The sequence below is a fragment of the Euprymna scolopes genome, chromosome 1, assembly GCF_053919585.1.
Source record: "Euprymna scolopes isolate OS-2025 chromosome 1, ASM5391958v1, whole genome shotgun sequence".
Taxonomy (NCBI): domain Eukaryota; kingdom Metazoa; phylum Mollusca; class Cephalopoda; order Sepiida; family Sepiolidae; genus Euprymna; species Euprymna scolopes.
In genome coordinates this window covers 102,165,472-102,188,043 of record NC_136482.1, presented here as the reverse complement: position 1 = coordinate 102,188,043, position 22,572 = coordinate 102,165,472, and the positions used below count along the sequence as shown (strand labels likewise).

Below are 22,572 nucleotides of genomic sequence, written 5' to 3'. Positions count from 1 at the left end.
TGCACAAAAAATAACAAGATTCTACCTTGTTAATCCCCAAGGTTGGTAGAAATAAATTTTCTTGTGTTTGGCAACAGTTATTTATTGACAATTTGTTTTGTTCATAGCTGTTTCTTTTTTTTTTTTAATTTTTTTAAATTCTTCTGCACAATTGCTGAGATTTGTGTTCTCTGAAGATTGCATAAAGTAACAAAAGCTGAACCATTCCCAAAGAATTTCATTAATTTTTGTATGAAAATTGTCTTTGTGATTGCATCGCTTTCCTATCAATGGAAAAATATCTTTGCTATCTTTCTTCATGCGCCTAGAGTCAGGCAAAATTTTCACACAGCTGACACATCTAATTTGTGGAGCACATCGCCGTGAAAGTACTTTTTTCAAATCAAATATGAACACATTCTTGTTATGTATTGTCCCCATAAGTAATCAAACTTAGCTCATTTTATTAATTGCTTTCAATTCTCTCAAGAGTGTTCACCTTTCAACTAGCTATTATTTTACTCTTATTAAGCACTATCCTGGAGTGACTCTTGGCCTTGATAATTGGTGATAGAAAAAAAAAAATGGCAAAGTGTCTCTGAGTTGTTGTATATATAGTAAAATATACTAAATTAGTTATTTTTATTTTAAGAGACTAAAAACCAAAAAGTATGCACTTTTAAAATGAATAAAATCATTATTATTTTTATTATATATATTTTTATATATTTGTAAGCTAAGAGTTGATATTTAAAAATATCTTCGGAGCAAGACTTGGTGTTTGTTTTTTTTATTTTTATTTTCTTCCTTTGCTTGGTATTAATTTCGAAAAAGTAGGGAAGGGGCAAGCCTCTTGTTGAGATAGAAATTGTCTGGTAAGATAAAAATCAAGTATGGGCGATGTGTTGTACATATGTGGAAAAGGAAGAAAAAGAAATATTGAGTCTTTCTCTGAAGAAAATATTTTAAAATATTGAATGTCTTCACTTATAAATATGGAAAAATATATATTAATAAATGATACTATTTATTTTAAAATTGCATTATTTTTTTTTTGTTTGTTTACAATTTCTATTTAAAAAATTTGGTGTTTCTGCATTTACTAACCTCCGATTTCCACAAAGTTGGTTCGGGATCGTTCGGCAGCTGATGAAAATAACCAGAAAAGGTTGGTTGAGTGTTCCTCAATTTGTAACAAACGCGCTGTATGTTTTTAGCTAATACAAATCTATCGAGGTTACTTTTTTATAACTTAGAAGAAATAAAATATTAATTTTAATGGCATAGGTTAGGGTTAGATGCATGTTTGTAATTTTATTTTTGTATTTCAATGTTTTTCTTGTTTATCATTATAATTTTCTCCTAGCAGTTTAACATTTCGCAATTGGCCACTTCTGATAATTTCCATCAGCGGTCAAGCACACCTAAAAAAAAATTGTGGGAAGCGCAGGTTGGTATATACAGAAGTACCAAAAATCTATACATATATACCACTATCAGCCGGTCACTGGGGTGTGACCGACAGACGTGTTATAGTAAATGTCTTAAAGCGGTCTCATGAAGACATGAAGATGGGCCAGTCATTAGGGTCTGTGTAGTAAGAAGAAAATCATACCTGAGATGTTGGTTTTGGGTGTGGCTCCTTTCCTTTCTCAAGATGATCTCTTCACCCTGGTGGCATTCTGGTGGGAATCTTCATTTCTTTGTCCTCAGGGCCGCCTTTCGACTTAAGACATTTATGAAGGCATTCATGGCAGACACAAGAAAAATGACACGCGACACAATTGTAATATACAAAGGTATAACTAACTATTTTATTTTACATTAGAGATACAATATATATTACAAAAAAAACAATTTACAATTAATTTTTACAATAGGCTTTTCGAAGCTAACTAACCTACCCTAACTAGTGTTGAGGGAGGGGGTGGCCCCCCCCCCTCATTTACGGAGAGACAGTCTATGCGTCCTCACATCATGGTGGTCGTGCAGGAAAGAGACAGAAAGATAGCAAGGGGATTATGGGAAGGGGTTTCTTTGTATCTCTACGCTCATGGACAATTTACCACCCGTCCATGCTGCAGAGTGTGTTAGAAACAGTGGCACAAGGAAATAGTGCCACATCCCTCCCTATGCTATCCGAAATTTATGAGTATTCATAAATTTCAGAAGTCCCTAATTTTCCGTGAATGGTGCGTCAACCGGCCGTCAGCAATCAATGTCTCCATGCTCTACGTTCCATCAGGAACTCAGTGAAGCAAGTTATTTTTTTCCACCAGGCTCCTGGTAGACTGGTATACTGCTTCAAATACCAGAGAGGGTAATCATCCTCGCCCTCCATCGAGGCAATGACCTCATGATTTCAGTTACTGGATTTACACTTTCTTAAGCAACCATTATAATATTTTTTAACAAAGCCGGATTTTACGTGAGTTCATCACGCCGACCTATACGTATTTCACTAAGCCGGATTGTACGTGAGTTTATCACGCCGACCTATACGTATTTCACTAAGCCGTATTCTACGTGAGTTTATCACGCCGACCTATACGTATTTCACTAAGCCGGATTGTACGTGAGTTTATCACGCCGACCTATACGTATTTCACTAAGCCGGATTGTACGTGAGTTTATCACGCCGACCTATACGTATTTCACTAAGCCGGATTGTACGTGAGTTTATCACGCCGACCTATACGTATTTCACTAAGCCGGATTCTACGTGAGTTTATCACGCCGACCTATACGTATTTCACTAAGCCGGATTCTACGTGAGTTTATCACGCCGACCTATACGTATTTGACTAAGCCGGATTCTACGTGAGTTTATCACGCCGACCTATACGTATTTGACTAAGCCGGATTCTACGTGAGTTTATCACGCCGACTTATACGTATTTCACTAAGCCGGATTCTACGTGAGTTTATCACGCCGACCTATACGTATTTCACTAAGCCGGATTCTACGTGAGTTTATCACGCCGACCTATACGTATTTCACTAAGCCGGATTCTACGTGAGTTTATCACGCCGACCTATACGTTTTTTAATTTAGTCTGCATAACATTATTTTCGTAACTGGATTTACGCTCCCTTCAGCAACCAGTATAATGTATTTTAACCAAGTCGGAGTTACGTGACCTCATCACGCCGACCTATATGTATTCCAAGTTATTACTTCAGTTACTGGACTTACGCTCTCTTCAGCGACCAGTATAATGTATTTTAGATAAGTCGGGGTTACGTGACCTCATCACGCCGACCTATATGGATTTAGTAAAACCTTGGTCTTCAGAGGTTCTAATCCAATTAATTCTGTTAGAGCAAGGAGTCTGCCGCCGAGCGACCAATAAAAACTATCCACCACGGAATATTTATTAATTATATAAAGAATTAATTAAGAAGGGCACTCAGCCTTCATGAGTTAGAATACTCAATTAGGGGGAAAAAAATTCCAAAAATAAACAATTCAGAAACCTGGTATACATTAAATCAATGAAATAGGGTGTTAACAATTTTTTTTTTCTTAAAAAGAAAACACTTTTAAAAAATCATTTCAGAGCACCTCGGTCACAATTAGAATTTGTTTACACAATGCAAACGCATTTCAGTTATTACATTCATAATTAACTTTTTCCCAAATTTCAGGGTACATTTAAAAAGTATGTGTATTTTTTTTCAAAACTTGATTTACAAAAGATCATTAAAATTTAATTCCAAAATTTAAAAATTATTTCAAGTATTTTGGTTCATCGGTAAAATCAATTTATGTTAGTTAACTTCTTTCCAAAGTAATTCATTTATTATTATAAAAACCAATCTTCTCAAAAGGTCATAAACTTCGAATATACCCATTTTTCGTAATACAATTCAAAAATTATTCCAAACATTTGGTTCATTATTAAAATTAATCTTCCGAAAAGATCATAGACAATTCATTTTGAATCAATTCACCCTTCACAATGAGATTCAGAAACATCCCAAATTTTTCATTTCGTAATTATTATTTTTAAAAGTCAGTGTACATTTAAAGTTATTTAATTGATTCTTAAAAATCATTTCTTCTTATAGGTCATTATCAAGGTCATTTCGAATTCAGAAACATTTCACGTTAATTAACTTTATTTTCCAAAGTAATTATTTTATCATTTAAAAGCAATTCTTTTCCTAAACTCACTCACAAGGATTATTTCGAATTAATAAACTCCCGCCACACCTGGGAGTCACATTAGTTAACGACCAGTTCTGTATAGTTAACAGCTAGAAAAAATTAAAGTTTCAATTAAAGAGAGATCTTTCTAGACTGAGGAAATCTTTTTTTTTTTCTTAATAATTAATTCAATTTTACGTATATACTCCTCAGTCAATATTTCAGGGACCCCTATCATACGGTCCAATTTCAAATAAACCTTCAATTAAAGAATTTGCTCGAATAATTCTTCCTTAAAATCATCTAGAGTTCAGGAAAATCTCTTTCGTTAGTCAAACAATATTTCCTTAGAAATTATTAAAAATTCAGAGAATATTCGAAATGTAATAGCGTAATTTTTCTTTAAGAAAAACTATGAACATTTCAGAGAACTCTTAAAAAATTAACGTAATCATGTAACAGTTGGCTTTTCCAAACACTCGAAGACTTCAAAAAAGTACTTTAAGTGCTGTTTGAATAATCGTCTCAGTTTTTATTTTTAATAAAAACCAATTGAAGACATCATTTAATGTAATTAAACGAAGCATAAATAATTTTGTTCTTTAAACCTGGTAGAAAAATTTAAAAAACTCCAAGTCAATTCGTTATTATGTAGACAACACGAGAGGTGGAGAAAGAGAGGAAGAGAAACAGAGGCAAGTCGCATTGTTCCCCCACCCATCCCTCAACACCCTCACAAACACCATGACGAGGTCATCTTCGCTTCTTTCCCATGTGCGGCCATTGTTTCAAAAAATGAGTGACAGGTAGACATTAAACATTTCTACGAGCTCAAAAAAAAAATAAGAAAATAGAAAAACAATCTTATCTGGAACAATTTTGTAAAATACATTCTAACACAAAACTTTCATATTATCTAACCCCAATTTTTTTTTTTTATCAGTAACATTTTTTTTCTTTTTAAACAGACAAAACATCAATAAAAGAAACATTATCAATTCAAAAAAAAATGTCCCCTTATTTTTCAGCTTTACTGTTACCTAACCTGAAAAATAAACACATCAACTGTTCATGGAATAAAATGTAATGTAAAAGTTCTATTTTTTTCAAATCTGAATCTAACACTTGCAAAGTCAAAAGAATTTTTTAAAAAGTCCTATATTTTTATAAACCTGAAATAAAGATCAGATAAAAAATGTTAGGTATCCTTTATTTTATTTCCTTTTTTTTTTTTTAAATTTATTTTTCGAGCTTCGTGTTTGAAGGATTTTTTTCTTTTTTTTTTTCTTTCATGTAATAACAAGATGCATAGATATACACACATATCGATATATATCCGGAGAGAGACAGAAAGAGAGAAAGCGTGAGAGAGAAAGAGATATTGCATATTCTAGAGACACTTTTTTCTCGTCTCTGTTTTTTTTTTTTTTTGTGTGTGTGGGACACATTTCTTACTTTTTTTTCGAAGGGTTACTTTCAATACTCTTTTTTTTTTTTTTTTTTTTTAAACCGATCTTTTGTAAACTGTTTTTTTTTTTTTTTTTTTTTTTTTTTTTGTAGGTGCAAGACAATTTTTTGTTCAGGTTCTGAATTTTCTTTTTTGAGTGCGTTTTTTTTTTTTTTTTTTTTGTGCGCGTGTGTACTGGTCTGCCATTTTTTTAAAATTTTGCCAGAAATAATAGTTTTTTCCGTTTTTAAAGACCGTGGACCATTTTTTTTTTATTCGATTCGTCTAGTGGTCGTTCTTTTTGGTTGTGCCGTGGGTTTAAGAGTCGAAATTATTTCCATGCTGGGAAACAATATGTCTTGGTCATAGTGCATCATTTATACTGCGACACAGATGCGACGAGATCCGTCTGGTAATTAACCAGGGTCAATCCTGAGTCTTAAGGCAACATTTATACCACTATCAGCCGGTCACTGGGGTGTGACCGACAGACGTGTTATAGTAAATGTCTTAAAGCGGTCTCATGAAGACATGAAGATGGGCCAGTCATTAGGGTCTGTGTAGTAAGAAGAAAATCATACCTGAGATGTTGGTTTTGGGTGTGGCTCCTTTCCTTTCTCAAGATGATCTCTTCACCCTGGTGGCATTCTGGTGGGAATCTTCATTTCTTTGTCCTCAGGGCCGCCTTTCGACTTAAGACATTTATGAAGGCATTCATGGCAGACACAAGAAAAATGACACGCGACACAATTGTAATATACAAAGGTATAACTAACTATTTTATTTTACATTAGAGATACAATATATATTACAAAAAAAACAATTTACAATTAATTTTTACAATAGGCTTTTCGAAGCTAACTAACCTACCCTAACTAGTGTTGAGGGAGGGGGTGGCCCCCCCCCCTCATTTACGGAGAGACAGTCTATGCGTCCTCACATCATGGTGGTCGTGCAGGAAAGAGACAGAAAGATAGCAAGGGGATTATGGGAAGGGGTTTCTTTGTATCTCTACGCTCATGGACAATTTACCACCCGTCCATGCTGCAGAGTGTGTTAGAAACAGTGGCACAAGGAAATAGTGCCACACATATATGATGTTTCAAAAGATGTGAACATTTCTTTACTAAAGTAGTTATTTATTTTATTTTCCTGATTGTAAGAGGTAAGACTCTAGTAATAGTTTAATTGTAACTAAATGATTGAATTGTTGCAGTCACTCATTGCAGTAAGAAAAAAAATGGAGCACTTTGATTGTTTACATGTGCAGTATAAATTTTAATCAGATTTTAATGCCTATTAAACTTTTATTTATTTATTTATATATATATATATATATATATATATATATATATTTTCTAGATCATTACTTTTGGGCGATTTGTTTTGGCACAAAATGTCCAATTTCTTTCGCTTTGGATTCATGTGTCTTTCATTTGTGTCAATCTGTTTTTCTCTGTTTCAGTTTTTGCTTTATACCTTCTAAGCAACAATTATAAGAAACCTCCCCAATTATTAATTGCTATTGCTGATAGTACACTTCTTGAGTACAATGTTCAAACTCTTTATTCCTAACATTCACAGGTAACATGAATTAGAATAAATACATAGAAAATAATGCTAAGTTGAGCTCCAAACAAGCTAGAAAACTTCTCATACTTGCCAATATTGTATTTTTCTATAAAACCACAATTTGCACATGTATAGAGAATCTGGGCTGGTTCACCAATCACTAGTCTCTTTCTCTCTCTCTCTCTCTTTCAAAACAGATTCTAACCTAATAGACCTTGTACTGTCTGCCAAACTCCACTCCCTGTCCCATCATTGCAAAATTAAATTCCTTAGCTTGTTTTATAAGTAATTCCACTTAATGTGCTCCAATGAACTTAATGAACTTGTACGCTCTCAACGTAAATACCTCCAACCAGCCTGACTAGTAGTAAAGTCTCATCTCTTCACTGTAGAGATCCCCAGATGCTGTAAAACTTTTTTATTCTCATAGCTTTGGAATTCCCTCCCTGTTTATTCTAACATGCAGAAATTTAAATGTAATGTGAACAATCATTTTACTGTACAGCTCCTCGTTTAGGATATCCAACTATAAATCTGTCCCCTAATCACAGTAGCCCCTTACTTAGTTTGCCTTATTCTGCATGAAAAAAAAAACAAATAATAATAAAAAAAAGTAGATCTTCAAATTAAAGAATGCGTTTAAAATGAATGCATACAGCACAATAGTCACTCTGCGCTTTCTTGTTCCATAAACGGTTGACAATGTTGTTCTTCTTTTTATCTGTTTGTTTTTATTCAGTTTAATCTTGTCTTTGATGAAATCACTCCTTACATTGAAGACATGCTGTCCATGAAGCACATCGGCGTGGTCAAATGTCTTCTGCAGAGATGTCTATCATTAGGAATAAAACAGAAGAAAATTGTCAAGGTAAGTTTGCTTTCTTATCCACTAACAGGACTACCTAACGCTACTTGGGAGGTACGGATAACAAAATAGAAAAGTAAAAAAAAAAAAAAATTGTAACATTCTTCAGTAAACATTACTATTGGTGACATAAATTATTTTGAAGAAAATACAGTTGGAAAATTAGTCAAAAACAATTTATTTTGATTTATCCATATATTGGTAACCGATTTGTATTAAAATATTTGGTGCAAGCCCCCCACCCCCACCTCATCATGAAAAAATAACAGTACCAAAATTAAAGGAAAAAATCTTTATGGTGTATGCAACTGTGATGGGAAAAAATATACATAAAAAATTACATAAATTGATCAAGCAGTTTTACTTTAAAAATGAAAACCTAAATTTTATTGCTAAATGACAATCTCTCAGCGTCATTTGTAGGACAAGGGAGATAATTCCAAATTGTTTTTCAAGATTTTAGAAAACTATTCTTGACATGGGGAGGAAGGCATTGAAAAACAACTCAAATTCAGTTAAAAATTATTTTATTTATAAAAATAAAACTATTTGATCAATTTACTTGGTTTTTGGCGTACAATATTTTTTCTGTTACAGGTACGTACATCATAAAGCTTTTTCTTTATTTTTTTGTTTTCTCTTGGGAGGGAGTTTGACATAAGTGACCTTGTCTGTCTGTCTGTCTGAGGTATGGTCTCTACCAAACTCCTCTGTCAATTTTTGGTTTACATACTTGAAACTTGATGTATAAGGGATTTGGACCTGTGGAATAAATTCGATTTGGGTTTTAGTGAGTAAAAATAGCTGCTAAGGGGTCAAAATTGAAAAAAATTGAAACTTGACAGGCGTATATCAACTTAAAGTGCTCTTGTATTTTATGACTGGGTAACGCCAGACAGCCTGCTAGGAAAAAATATAAACGTGTGAACTTACCATAAATATTGATTATGAGTAAAGTGATCAGCTATGTTCTTATATATTGGTTACAGAACTACCGTGGCAATATTTATTTACTCAGAACTGATATTTACTTTAACTGTACAAACTTATATTTTCTACTAAATGTTTTTGTTTAACACAAAATTTATATAATAGACTAAAAGATATATGCTCCCTCTGGTCGTATATTTTTGCTAGTCTGGTTAATCCGCTCATGATATGGGGGACATTTCTAGACGTGTAATATTTATACAAATTATTTAAAAACTATGTGTTGATGCATTATATATATTTATAAATATTTTGAAACATAGCTTGAGTCATAAATCTATGACCTCACATCAAGGCTATAATTATTTTGTTATGGTAATCTTTTTAAGATCTATTTAGTTCAGTTCATAGAACATCAGATTGAAGATCTCAAGGTTTCGGTTTCCATTTCTGGTTATGGCATCTGCTTTATTTTTTTGGAATTTATTATCTAAAAAATGTAGTTAAGATCTCTTGATATTCTGAAATGAGACAAATTTCACAATGTCTTTATTACATTAAAAAATTGTGACTGATGAACAGAAAGACATACATGCATACACGGAAAATACCTTTTATATTAGGAGTTGGTATATGTAATCGGCACTTGTCTAGACTCCGACTCCTCCCCTCCATTATGAAAAAAAAACAAAAGAAGGAAAAATCTGATATACGTACCCGTCATGGAAAGAAAAGATACATCAGAAATCTCGTAAATTTATCAAGAAATCAAGTGGCTTCATTTTTATAAAGAAAATAATTTTTAAGTGAATTTGAGTACTTCTACTTCTCCCCGTGTTAAAAATGGCTTTCTAAAATCTTGCAAAAGTTTAAATTATTTAGAACTATCTGCCTTGTTCCTTCAGACTGTTTTCAAAATGCATGGCAAATATTGCAACTGCTATAACAGCGATTCCCGTGTGGCGTGAACGCACGCAATTAAGCACGCATGTGCAGCACACAATGTTTCCCTGTTGATTTAAATTTGCCACAACAGACATCGAGGTCACTTCCTTTTGACCTTCCCTTCCGTTTCTTTTTTCTTTCTTCTCTCGCTTTTCACCTTAACACTCCAAGAAATATGTGCGACATGATTCGATCGAATTATACTTCTTATATGCAAGTCTAAACTTAGTGAGGTAAGATGCTGTTTGTCTAATTATAAACACGAACACTGATCAATTTAATTTTACCATGAAAATTAATGGACTGTAAATGACAATTCTTTATTTCACAACAGCACTAATGAACATTTCAGAATTATACCTAAACACACATGTTTATTATAGCTATGGATGATTGTAAACTAAAAGCATAAATGTTTTTCCATTGTTCATAATAATTATTCTGTTTTGTATATATGTAATACAGTCCTATGTGTTTTATTTTAATGTCGGAGTCGAGGACACGCATATGTATCCACTATATAATAATCAATAGAGAATTGGGTCCATAATAATAAATATGAATGCGGCATAAATTAAAATATCATATTTTAGTGTATTTTATGTCATGGCATCGCTCCTTGTTTAGCCATAAAATTTGATTTTCTTATTTAAAAATAAAACTGCTTGATTAATTTACGTGATTTTTGGGAGATGATATTTTCTTTCCATCATCTTCTATATATATAAAAGGCAAAATGTGTGTGACCATTTCGTGTATGTCTTCAAAAGGCTTTTCTCGCACACGCTCCCGGGGTCGTTACTATCGCTTAAAACTGTTTATATAGGTCCTATATCATAATATCTAGGATTTGGGAACGCGAGTCGTCTCTAGATTTATTTACGCCGACTTTTATGAGATTCGCGCTATTTTGCTCTGTCTCCTGTTTGTCCTGCATTTTAGTATAAATACAGTGAAATTAAATTAAAACGTTGTGTTCTCGGCTTTCGCGCTGCTTTCCCCCCTTTCCACCATCATCTGGGGGGAAAGTGAAAACTAAAAATAACGATCCTGCAATAACCTCATTTAGCGTCTTCCTGTCAATCAAACCTCTTTTACTAGCTTTATAAGCCTTAACTTAACACGCTAATCAATTACTCTCATTCGTGGTCAAGACGGTTAAGTAGTTGGCTTTGGTCTCCACCTCCGCGTCGTCAAGGCTTCCGGTTTCAATCCCTCTTCCTGACCAAAACTATTTTTTTTTCTTTTACACCTTTAAACACCCGGGCAACGTTTTTTTTTATTACTTCGCTTATTCGTTAGTTTACCCCTCCCCCATACACAGGTTTATTTATGCCATTTTTTTTCCGTTTTGGTTTTGGGTTTGTTTTTTTGTTTTTTTTACATCGTCTTTTTTATAATATTTAAGCAGGGTTATTAATCCCCCCCCCATACACACACCTACAAACACCCGGGCAACGCCGGGTACCTCCTCGCTAGTGGGTACATAAATCATAGATTTTTCTTTCTTTTTTTTTTTTATATTCATAGGGAAGGGGAGAGAACTCTGGACAAGCACCATTAAATCTTGCTCTATATAATTTTAATTTGGAATTTTAATCTCTCATACAGTGATTACTATTTTGTTAATTGTCTGATGTAATGATTTGGTTCATACTTTATCTACTGAGTTTCATATTTTTGCTTCATTTCAGAAATTACTTGATGCTTTCCATTGTGCAGATGACAATAAACAGATCATGATTGTTCCTTTATTACTGGTTATGAAAACTTATGAAGTTTATATGGACAATATCATACTCGAGGAGAAGGTAACATTAAAAAGAAAAAAAAGATGATTGGTCTGACACAAAAACGCTATAAGCTTTTTTTTTTCTCTCATACAAAAATAAGGGTCTAAGAGCTAATGTTATATTACAATACCATTCTTCTGAATCTTTAACTTAATGAGTAGTCCTTCCATCGTTTCACAGGCAAGCACTAAATCAGTTACTTAAAACAGATCTTCTAAATAACCTATATGAAATTTTCAGGACAATGCTTCTAAGACATAAATGTAAAGCAATAGAATCGGTTAATTACAAGATATGTTGAGTGCAGGTGATGGATAGTACAAACACAAAGATGAAGGTAGCATCTCACAACTTCTATTCTCATTTAGAGACTAACCTGCTTGTCAGACTACCCAGAAAACGGTGGGTCATTCACACTTAGAGGGTCTGGAGATCTTTACTAACCTACAAGTTTTTCTATCTTATTTTTGTACATATTACAAACGTCTCACTTGCCACAGTGAATTTTTATATAAACTTTTTTAGAAAAAAAAAAATATTTTTGAAATGAATTCGAAATTATCTAAGTAGGATTAACCCATAGAGTGAATGTGGTGTTTTGGTGAGAGCCTAGCTCAAGGTAAATCCCAAAATAAGACAAATTGTATGACCGAGCCCCCCCTCCCCCCAAAAAAAACAAAACAATTAGAACTTCATGCCTAAGGCAACAAATAAACTCTTGTGACATAGGTGGAAACAGATTGTTAGAATTGTATCAAAGACTTAAAAAAAAAAAAAATAGTACTTGATGCTCCCTTACTAAACATTCAGCAGTATAAGGTGAGAATCGAGGGTAAGTGGAGTACCCCCCCCCTTACACAGTGTAGTAGTGTGTAGAAAATGGAACCTTCTGGCCATCCTTGATGCATTTTCCTCAGAAATTTTCATATTTTAAAGAATAACAGAAGTGGATTCGTGTTATGTAATTTGTGCATAGTGATCAAAATAAATTAACAAAATTATACAAATAAAAATAACACAATTAGGCATTATAACAATAACAAAATTGAAAAATAAGTTTTTATTTAAAATTTTATAAAAAATATGTTTATGAAATTATAAAAATGTTTTTGTTTTTTTTTAATTTTAAAAATAAGTTTTTTATATGAATTCATATAATAAATATATGTTTATGAAAGTATAAAAATAAAATTGAAATCAAAATAACAAAATTTCAAACATCATAAAAAAATGTATCCAATACATAATATTTCATTGATATTCACTTTATACTTAATTTTTGGAAAAAATCATTTAATGAAAGAATACATGACATTAAAAAACAAAAAAAAAATGGTTTTACGATAAAATTGGCAGGTCTTTTTAAATTTAAATCTCATAAATACTTTTTATTTTCATTTTTTACTCCTAAGTTTTTAATGGACATTTTTCTGTGATGATAATACACTGAAAAGAAAACAATACTCTTTTACTTTCAATCTTGTTTTCCTCTTTTCTTGAAATTAATTTATTATAAAAATTACATTTTGGAAAGACAAAAAAGATCAGTTTGATAACAAAATCAATAATCTTACAAAATGTTAAAATTTAAATCCCATAAATGTATATATTTTTTAATGATGAAATAAACATAGTACAAAGTTTTTGTATTTTTTTAGGTGTTTCATGTTGATTCAATGTGTTTTTTTTTTTTTTTATTGGACTTTCATTGTTTGGCCTTTAGATTAATTGACTAAAGGTTCTCTAGAATTCCCCTTATATTAAAGAACAAAATTAAAGAAAAATATCTATGATGTACATACCTATGACAAAATGAAAATATCATATTCCAAAACTCACTTAAATTGATTGAATAGTTTTATTTTTATAAAGAAAGTTTTTAAACAGTTAATTGGAATTGGTAGTCATTACAATTTAATTCTAGTAAGTATGAATTATTGTGGAGTTGTTCCCTTTTGTTTCTTGAGAATTTTTTTTTTTTTAATGGAGTGCAAGACGGTCACTCTTCACTTATAAAATTTGATTTTCTTATTTAAAAATAAAACTATATAAATTTACATGATTTTTGGAATATGATATTTTTGTTTTGTCACTGGTGTATACATCTTACAGATATATCATTATTTTTGTTTTTTTTTTAATATAGGAGAATCCTGATCAGGAACCAAATCAAATTGTTATAATATTATTATAACATCCCCAAAAAATGTTATTTAAAAAGTTACATGAACAGATAATGTCTGACAATTTAATTATAAAGATGACAATTAATGAAAGTCTATGTTAATAAAATATCTAACTTGAAAGATTGAACCTAACAAAAACAGAATAATGTTAGAAAATATCTAGTCTGAGATCAATTACAAAAAGATTTTTATTTTTGCAGGTAGAAAATCCAGAGAAATTTGCAAAATTCATAATTAACATCCATGGCTCCCGGATTGTGCAAACACTTTTTAATTTTAGAAATCCGAAAATTTTTGTTGAGAGTTTCCTCCATCTGACTCCAAAACAAATGGTTTCTGTAATGTGTCAGTTTTATGGGAATTTTATCATAAGAGACTTCTTCAAAAGTTCAACAATTGCAGAAAAAAATAAAGATGCTGTTTTGCAAAAGTTATCGGTAAGTAAAACCATATTGTTAAAATCTTTAAATTTTATCTTGAGGGATATTTTGACATAAAAAATTATAATTACGTGATATAAATACTTTCCCTTTTTTTCTACTGATTTTTATAAGAGCATCAGAATATTTGTTTTCCTATGAGAGTCATTCTAAAAGTAAAACCTATGTTTTTAACTCAAAAAGTTGAAAAGCTATGAAGACAGAAGTGGTACCATTAAAACAAGCAACCTTTTGTGCTCCAGAATTTTTTCTGCATAGTCATCACCATTCTCAAAGCCCTTTTGCCAGGAATTCAATGATGCATCTTTGCTTCTGATATATGTTCATACAGGGGTTGATTTCTTAGTCTCACACTGCCAATATCTGCAACAGAGAGATGAAGCTTTCAGGTCATGAATGCATAAGTTCAGTCATCATAACAATGCAATTTGCAATTCTCTCTGATCCATTTGTGTGGAATAAAAAAAAATGTTGTTTAAAAAGTTATGTGAACAGATTATGCTGACATTTTAATTATAAAGATGACAGTAAAAAAAGTTCATGTTAATAAAATACCTAAAAATTACTTTTGGAATGCCCCTCATAAATATATGATCTTTTAATAATATTTTAGTAACACAAAATACATACTAATATATTCCTTAGCTTAGGGACTGAGTTATGTTCGAAAAATCTTCCATTTAATTTTTTTATCACTTTCTATATCACTTTCACCCTCTCTCATTTGATACCACCACTACCACTCTGCTTATATTCTATATGTCCTTTCTCTCTCTCTCTCTCTCTATTTTAATATTGGAGATAATAAAAAAGAAAGTATAAAAAGATTGAAATCGTCTATAATAGACAAAAGAAAATATCACTACAAACAGTAATATTATTTAACCTATAGTTGTATAGTTGCTAGTGTGTGTGTGTGTGTATGTATGTATGTATGTATGTATGTGTATATATATATATATATACTAGCAGTTCAGCCTGGATTTGCCAGTACTGTTGCCACATTTGGGCAGGAGCTGCTAAAAGCACCTTATCCTGCCTTGACAAAGTTCAAAATAGACTTTGTAGCCTAGTGGGGGGATGTCCTTTTCTCTTCCCTGCAACCTCTTTTCCTCAGAAGAGACATTGTGAGTCTGTCTCTGCTCACCTGAGTTCCAATCTATGGTCTCCCATTGCCAAACTTTCATGAAAAACACTCGTCTAGCTGAAACCACTATCAATAATTTCCCCCTACTTTTTATCTGTGCCTAAACCTAAATGTAGATTTCATGAACACAGCTTCTTTCTTAGAGGTCCTGGATATGACCCTAAACTATATCCAGTGGTGAGGCCCCAGCTTGCGGGCTTTGGGGAGTGTGGAGCCACCCTTTAATTACCATTGCTCCCAGGTCAACTCTGACTCGGAGTGGTAGTACCTGTTAGGGTTCCAACTATGGGTTAAATAGAAACCGATTTGAAAACAACAAATATATTCTATTAAAAATTTTTTCTTCAAAATCTTTGGATTCGGCATTAAATAACCCGAAAAGGGTTGATATGCCGTAAAACAAAAACAACCAACCAACCAACCAATCTTTCTTAGAACTGCACGCCTGTGGTTCCCTGCTTTCCAGATGATTACAAAATGATCATCTTCAAAATTCAACATGAACAATTTCTTGATGAACTGTTCCCTTAAGTAATCCAATTTACCAAATTTCCACTATTAACGATTACTACTAACATTGACTAACGTACACTTATTAACCCTTACCCTGGAGTGGCCTCCAGGCCTTGATTTTTGACTCTTTTGTAAAAAAAAAAAAAAAAAAAAAACTTATTTTTTTCTCTTATTTCATTCATTTTTTTATCATTGTTAAGACAAGCTGTACATTTGTTTTATTAATATAGGTCAATAAATTAACTTTGATGATAATAGATTTTACTATTTTAACAGTACTTAAAAATAAAAATCTCATATGTAAATCACAACTCAACAATTTTTTTTTCTTTGTACATTATTTGCATTAAACTTGTCTAAACAAAAACTTAAGTAAAAATTATTTGTGGGTGTCTCACTGTTTTTTATTTTATTATATTTTTATGTTTATCTTTCTTCATATCTGTTTTGTTCCAGGGTAGTTACAGTGACATTGCCTGTGACAAGGTTGGCAGTCGTTCTTGGCAAGGAGTCTGGTATTTTTTAAACGTCAAACAGAAAATAGCTATTGCCGAAGAACTCTGCCAAAATGTAGCAAAAATAAAAGGGAGTACATATGGCATTTATGTCTATAAACATATTGCACTGGATACTTTTCAAGTCAGCCGTCAACAATGGGAGACATCGCAAGGAGCTTTAAGCAATAAGCGTAAAATGTTTGATGACATATTAGGTGAGTGTTTTTGTTCCTATTTTACATTAAACTCAAATTCTGGAAAGAAACCCTTTAATATTTTGCTGCTAATACATCTATTATATAAATCTCACCTGTTTGTTTAAATGTATGCATGTTTGCCTAAAACTTTCGACAGAGGCGATGGATAGTCACGAGATCAGTATCATTTTGAAGCTTGACACTTTGGACGACAAATATTGGAAAATTATCCAAAGACATTAATTCCTCTACCCTCAATTGGGCACTTTTCTACAGGGAGGGGTCGCTTTTTTTGCCAATATTTTCGATTGTCTAGCCTTAATTTAAACCTACGTCACTTCCGGTTTGGCGAACACATCACTTTTTTTTTTTTTTTTTCCTCCTTCACGGTACAGGTTTGAGCCTGCCTACTACCACTTTTTTTTTTTTTTTTTTTTTTTTGCTTAACACACACCTCCAAAAACCTGGGCAACGCCGGGCAAGATTATATTTCTTAATTTTTTAGATGAGGATTGATAATTTATGTTGAATTATTCAGACTATTGTTCACAATGTTTCAGCCAATGTAACCTCTGAACTTAGCAATCTTTGTCGAACTTGGAAATCTGTACAGAATTTAAAACTGAACTATTGTTTTAATCATGATGCATAGATTTTTCTCATTTCATCAGCGATGATGAGGTATAAATCATCTGTATGTTAATTATTAAAATAATATTAAGAATTAATTGAGACTTTTACCCTGCTATGGCTGATTAACGGAATGCAATCTACTCCTGTGGATTACATAAAAGGATGAGCGCAAAGTTCCATACAGATTCTCAAATTCTACAAGATGTACCTGAAGAAGGGTCGGGTTATATTCAGCTGAAACGTTCTGAGAATAAAATCCGAAATGAGAACAGTAGTCCTAATAATCCTAATAATATACATGGATTATATGCTAATTTATATAATAACTGTGCTCATTCTTTTGTTGGCATGTACATAGTGGTCCCAAAGTAACCAAAAAGTAACAACGAGGGGACACATATGTTCTAAAGTCTTGTTACCCCTACCAAAATGTAACAACTAAGAGACACGCATATCCTAAAGTCTCGTTATCCTACATCCAGAATGAATGTATGTTGTTACATTTTGATATAAATAACACAATTTTGAAACCATCTTTGTTAAGTGGAAGTACATCAGAAATCTGTACTGAGTCTGATATTTTTAGCTGTGTCTTAGAAGCATTGTTTAAGTTTTCTACAGGTTGTCCAGAAGAGATGATTTCTACTGATTTTGTGCTTGCATGTGAAAAAAAACAGACATGTCTTTATTCATCTCTTTTTCTCTTAAATTCAGCCTTATCCCTTCCTCTTATGTTTCCCTCAGTTTTCCCAACTGACCCTGTTATCTTGACTGTTCTACATTTACTAATCCAAGCATTCTCATCCATTCTTTCAATGTGACCAAACCAACAAAGTTTTCTGTTCTGCACACATACTATCTTATACCGTTAATAGGGAAGTTAATTATTTTGGTCACTCTTTAATCCTTTACTTAATTCGTATAAATAAGTTACACATGAATGTATTTTGCAGATTCCAGTCCAGTTGGAAAAAAGTCAAAGAAATCCAAAGTAAAAAAAAAAATTTCTGCTGTAAGTGTTTTTCTTTTATTATCTATAATTGATTGAAGCAAAATTCTTAAATGTCATATTCTCGGTTGTGTCTTAATATTGTTCTTCTTTCTTATATGGTCATATTCTAGGAATATAAATATTCATACTACTTACAGAATTCAATAACTTTATTCAGCATTAGATAATTCATAGGTGGTTGGTTGAAAGAACAGTTGGAAATGACTTATATACCATACATTACGACCATGTAACCCCTACATCCACCTACCTTGAAAATGCTGCTGTAAAACCTGAGTTATATGAAATAAGTCAGAGAGAGTTGCAACCTTGATTGAAGTGAGTGTTCCTAATGATGGAAGTCTGAACAGAGCTAAAGGAGAGAAACAGCCCAAATATCAAGGTCTCATGTATATGAAAAGAAACTGGAATCTTAAGAGATATCAATCATACCAGTTATTATAGGTGCTACAGGGCTTATGAAGAAGAACTTGAAGTCCTATCTAACTAATGTTCCTGGTGAACCAAGTGCAAAAGAGATCCAGACAATTGCACTTCAGGGAACAACAAGGATACTAAAAAGAGCTCTCGGTTGGTTTCAATAAAAAGCAGGGCAATGTTCGCTGCCCCATACCAAGTGTTACAATCTTCAAAGGAAGAAAATTAAAAAAAAAAAAAAAGTTGATATGCCATAAAACAAACAAACTATAAGGTCACACTCGTACTACTACAGTATTTCTAGTCTTTTATGAAGTACAATTGCAAACCTTATGGAAAAGTTTTATTTTGAAATTTTCCTTCTAAAGTTGGTAAGTCTTTCCATCTGTCACACTTCAGTTTGATCTCAAGTTTTTGTTGCTAAACGCACATTGAATAAATGCATCTCATTTTAGATACATTTAAGAGGCTCTGTCTGTTGGTCTGTTATGTTCAAATTTTAAATAGCATTTTCTTTGGTCTGTCATGCTAGAATTTAACATACCATTTTTATCATTAAAACATATATTAAAAGGAACCATCTTTTTTCTTATATTCTTAACATTTTTATCAATCTCTTTTTCATATATATTTATAGGTTATAGTCAGCTTACATACTTCCTAACTTCCGGCATAGCTGTTACCGAAAGCGGTGACTAGGCAAATCAGTTTTTTCACTTTTATTGTTCTTCAGTATTTCTATTGTGAAGCAATTTATTGAACTAAAATATAAGAAAAAGACATTATTGAAAATTAATCCATAAAAATGAACAAAATTATACAGATAAAAACAACACAATCATTATTTGCATGTTTAATAACAAAAAGTGTTTTCAATAATTCTTTTAAAAAAATGAAACTAATTTCAATAATTCTTAATTAAAATAAGACCGAAAAAACTTTTCAATGATTATTAAATAAAAAAAATGATCGGAAAAATGTATTAAAGAAAAAAAAAAAGAATACATGCCCAGGGGAGACATAGATAGGAAAGAAAAAACAAAGGAACTGATTTGCCTTGTCACTGCTTTTGGTAGCAGACACACTAGAAGTTAGGAAGCACATTAGCTGACTATTACTTATATATACACACACACATATATATATATATATATATATATATATATATATATATATATATATATATATACACACACTATGTATCTATTACTAATGGAGATTCAGTATTTGTCTGACACTGAACCTATACTATTACTTTATTACTTGTCCTACTGTACTATGTTTGGTAATGTATAAAGGTCTCGGTCATAGAAGAATGCAAGAAAAAATTTGGTTAGTCATTAAAAATAGTTTTATATAGTTTTGTTATATTACATGTATATCTTTATAGAACAGCACGCTTGCAAAGTGTCAACATTATGTGAATAAGCTGAAGCAAAACGAATGTGACCTGATGTCATGTTTATCTAAAAAAAAAAAAAAAAAAAACTGAAATATACTTTTCTTAATTTTAGATGCGCAATACTAACTTGATTTTTTAATGGGAATGATACCTCATTTAATGGTATATAACAAAACTAATGTAAAATTACCTCTAATGCCTAAAGATTTTTTCTTGTGTTCTCCCATGGCAGTGATCTTTGTACATTGCCCTATCTTTTAATGTTCAATTCAAGTTTGGGGTTAGTGTAGTATCTGTTCTTTTATCATGTCATTATCCTAAGCATCTCCTATTTTTGAGGATAGAGAAGTGTGATATATGTTTATTCATCATATCATCCTCACAGAATAGCAAAAATATGTGACCATAGGGAGCATATGTTTTCAAGTTTTATTTTAATAATTATTCATATATATATTTCTTTTTATTCCAGAATAAAAAAACAGATGAAGTCCTTATTTCTTAGCGAAAGATTGAATTGAAGTGAAAACCTGAATTGAAGCGGATTGTAAAAAAACAAAACAAAAAAAAACTTTTTATTTTTTATATCTATTTGCTTTTGTCTGGTACAAATAATACACAAGTCAATTATGATTTGATCAAACTTACAAAAAGACTTTTATACATTTGACTGTGTTTTAATGATTGACTTATTACCATCATAGTGGATTATAAGAAAATTATCTAAAAATTGTATCGAAAGCTTTGAAAAAAAAATCGAATCGTCAAATTGTTTTATTTCTATTTACTAACATCAAACTTACAAATACTACAATTGTTAGATAATAAAGGCCAGAGAAGAGCAGATTGAAAGCAATAAACAAGTAATGATGTCAACTTGGTGGTTAGGTGACCTCAGTGATGAAGGAGAAGTTACGAATTTAATGCCCCCCCCCCCCCCGAGTGTATTTTAGCCTCTTGTTGCTGTCAGCCTTCAATTGAGTAGACACACAATGTAATCATTTGTTCCAGCCCCAATATACTGGGGATAATGAGTCTTAAATTTAGTCCTGTATGTTAGTTTCTCCCTCTCTTAGCTAAAAGTGTATGACTAATTATACGATTTCTGTAAATTATCAACTCAATTAATAGGTGCTTTCAAGTTTTTTGTGGATGCTAATAGGAAAATAAAAAAAGATGGAAAAAGGGATGAACCAAGGAAAGCTTCTTTTTTTTTCCCCCCCTTTCTTTTTTGTTTTTTTTATAACAGCAACATAGTTTCTGATAAAAGTGACTAGTTTGACTCTGACTAAAGCACAAACTGTTTTAAGTCATAAAAAGCTTTAAGTCATGTCTGGTTATATTTGCTAAAACAAAACAATCCACTGAAAGTGACCAACAATGTTCTTGATATATTTTCTAACATATAAAGTTATAGTGTGAAATTTTTAAATTAAGCTGACATATCAATGTTTGATTCTGACTAACTAATTTTCATTTTTTTTTTCATTGTACCATGTTATTGGCATTCTAATAAGATTTTTTTCTATGTAGTCTCATCTGGACAACTAGTAATATAGAAACATTTTTTCAATTATGATCATTTAAAAAAAACAAAAAAAAAACAAATCAATATCGATAAATAATTTTTAACTGAAGAATATAAACAGTTGCCATACTTGCAACTAAAGTTTTATTTCATTTTCTTTATAAGTTTAAAAATTGTGCAAGCAAATAAAAGCTAAAATTACTTCACTGAAGCCAACGTCATGTAGGTACAGCTAGTTTGTAATAAAAATAAATTGCTCATGGTAAAAGTAATCAATGTAGTCTGGTAAATATTTTTAATTAGAAATGCTTATTTAAATTTGGAGGTGCTTATAACTTAACTTGATACTTCTGTTGAAAAAAATAATTGTCATATTTTTAATTTCTTTTTAATAGGCCCAGAATTATTGTCTTGTGTGGTTTCTTTTTGCAATATCGAAAGATATATAAAAACAAACTTTAAAATCATTTGTAAATAATTTACTTCATTGTCATTTTCTTTTCTCATCTCAATAAAATATATTGTTAACAAGCACACTCTTTTGTTATGTTATAAAGTTATCTGAGAGATACCATAGGCTCTGATTGGGTGAGCAAGATAACATGGGAGGTGTAGTTAGTAATTAAGTTGATGAAAGCATCAACGCTCTCTCCAAGGTCAATCTGGTAATGGCATAAATGTGCATGTTACATAATAATGCATGTGACCGACAGTTGGTGTGTTGCGGGGGAAAATATTTTATCTAGAGAAGGCACCCAGAATCGAAGTTTACACTTTACAAAGTAATTAAAACATAATTCGATAAATGTTGGTTTCACTAATAAAACTTTTAGGCAAAATTTGACTCTATTTGTAACATTGATTGGGAACCAACACATTGTATATTCCATCACAAAGCAGAATAAGAATAGGAAAGAAC

General features: G+C 31.6%; 1 protein-coding gene across 1 annotated transcript in view; it reads left to right on the top strand.

Annotated features, from left to right (window-relative positions):
- LOC145261218 (nucleolar protein 9-like) overlaps positions 1-22,189 on the top strand; it is a 41,731-nt gene extending 19,542 nt beyond the window's left edge. Inside the window, exons 6-11 of the mRNA XM_080119611.1 lie at positions 7,888-8,016; positions 11,583-11,699; positions 14,068-14,304; positions 16,424-16,679; positions 18,248-18,306; positions 20,598-22,189. Coding sequence (XP_079975737.1) covers positions 7,888-8,016; positions 11,583-11,699; positions 14,068-14,304; positions 16,424-16,679; positions 18,248-18,306; positions 20,598-20,630 — 831 coding nt within the window. The 3' untranslated portion in view covers positions 20,631-22,189. The remainder of the gene's footprint in view (positions 1-7,887; positions 8,017-11,582; positions 11,700-14,067; positions 14,305-16,423; positions 16,680-18,247; positions 18,307-20,597) is intronic.
- Positions 22,190-22,572: the final 383 nt, after the last annotated feature.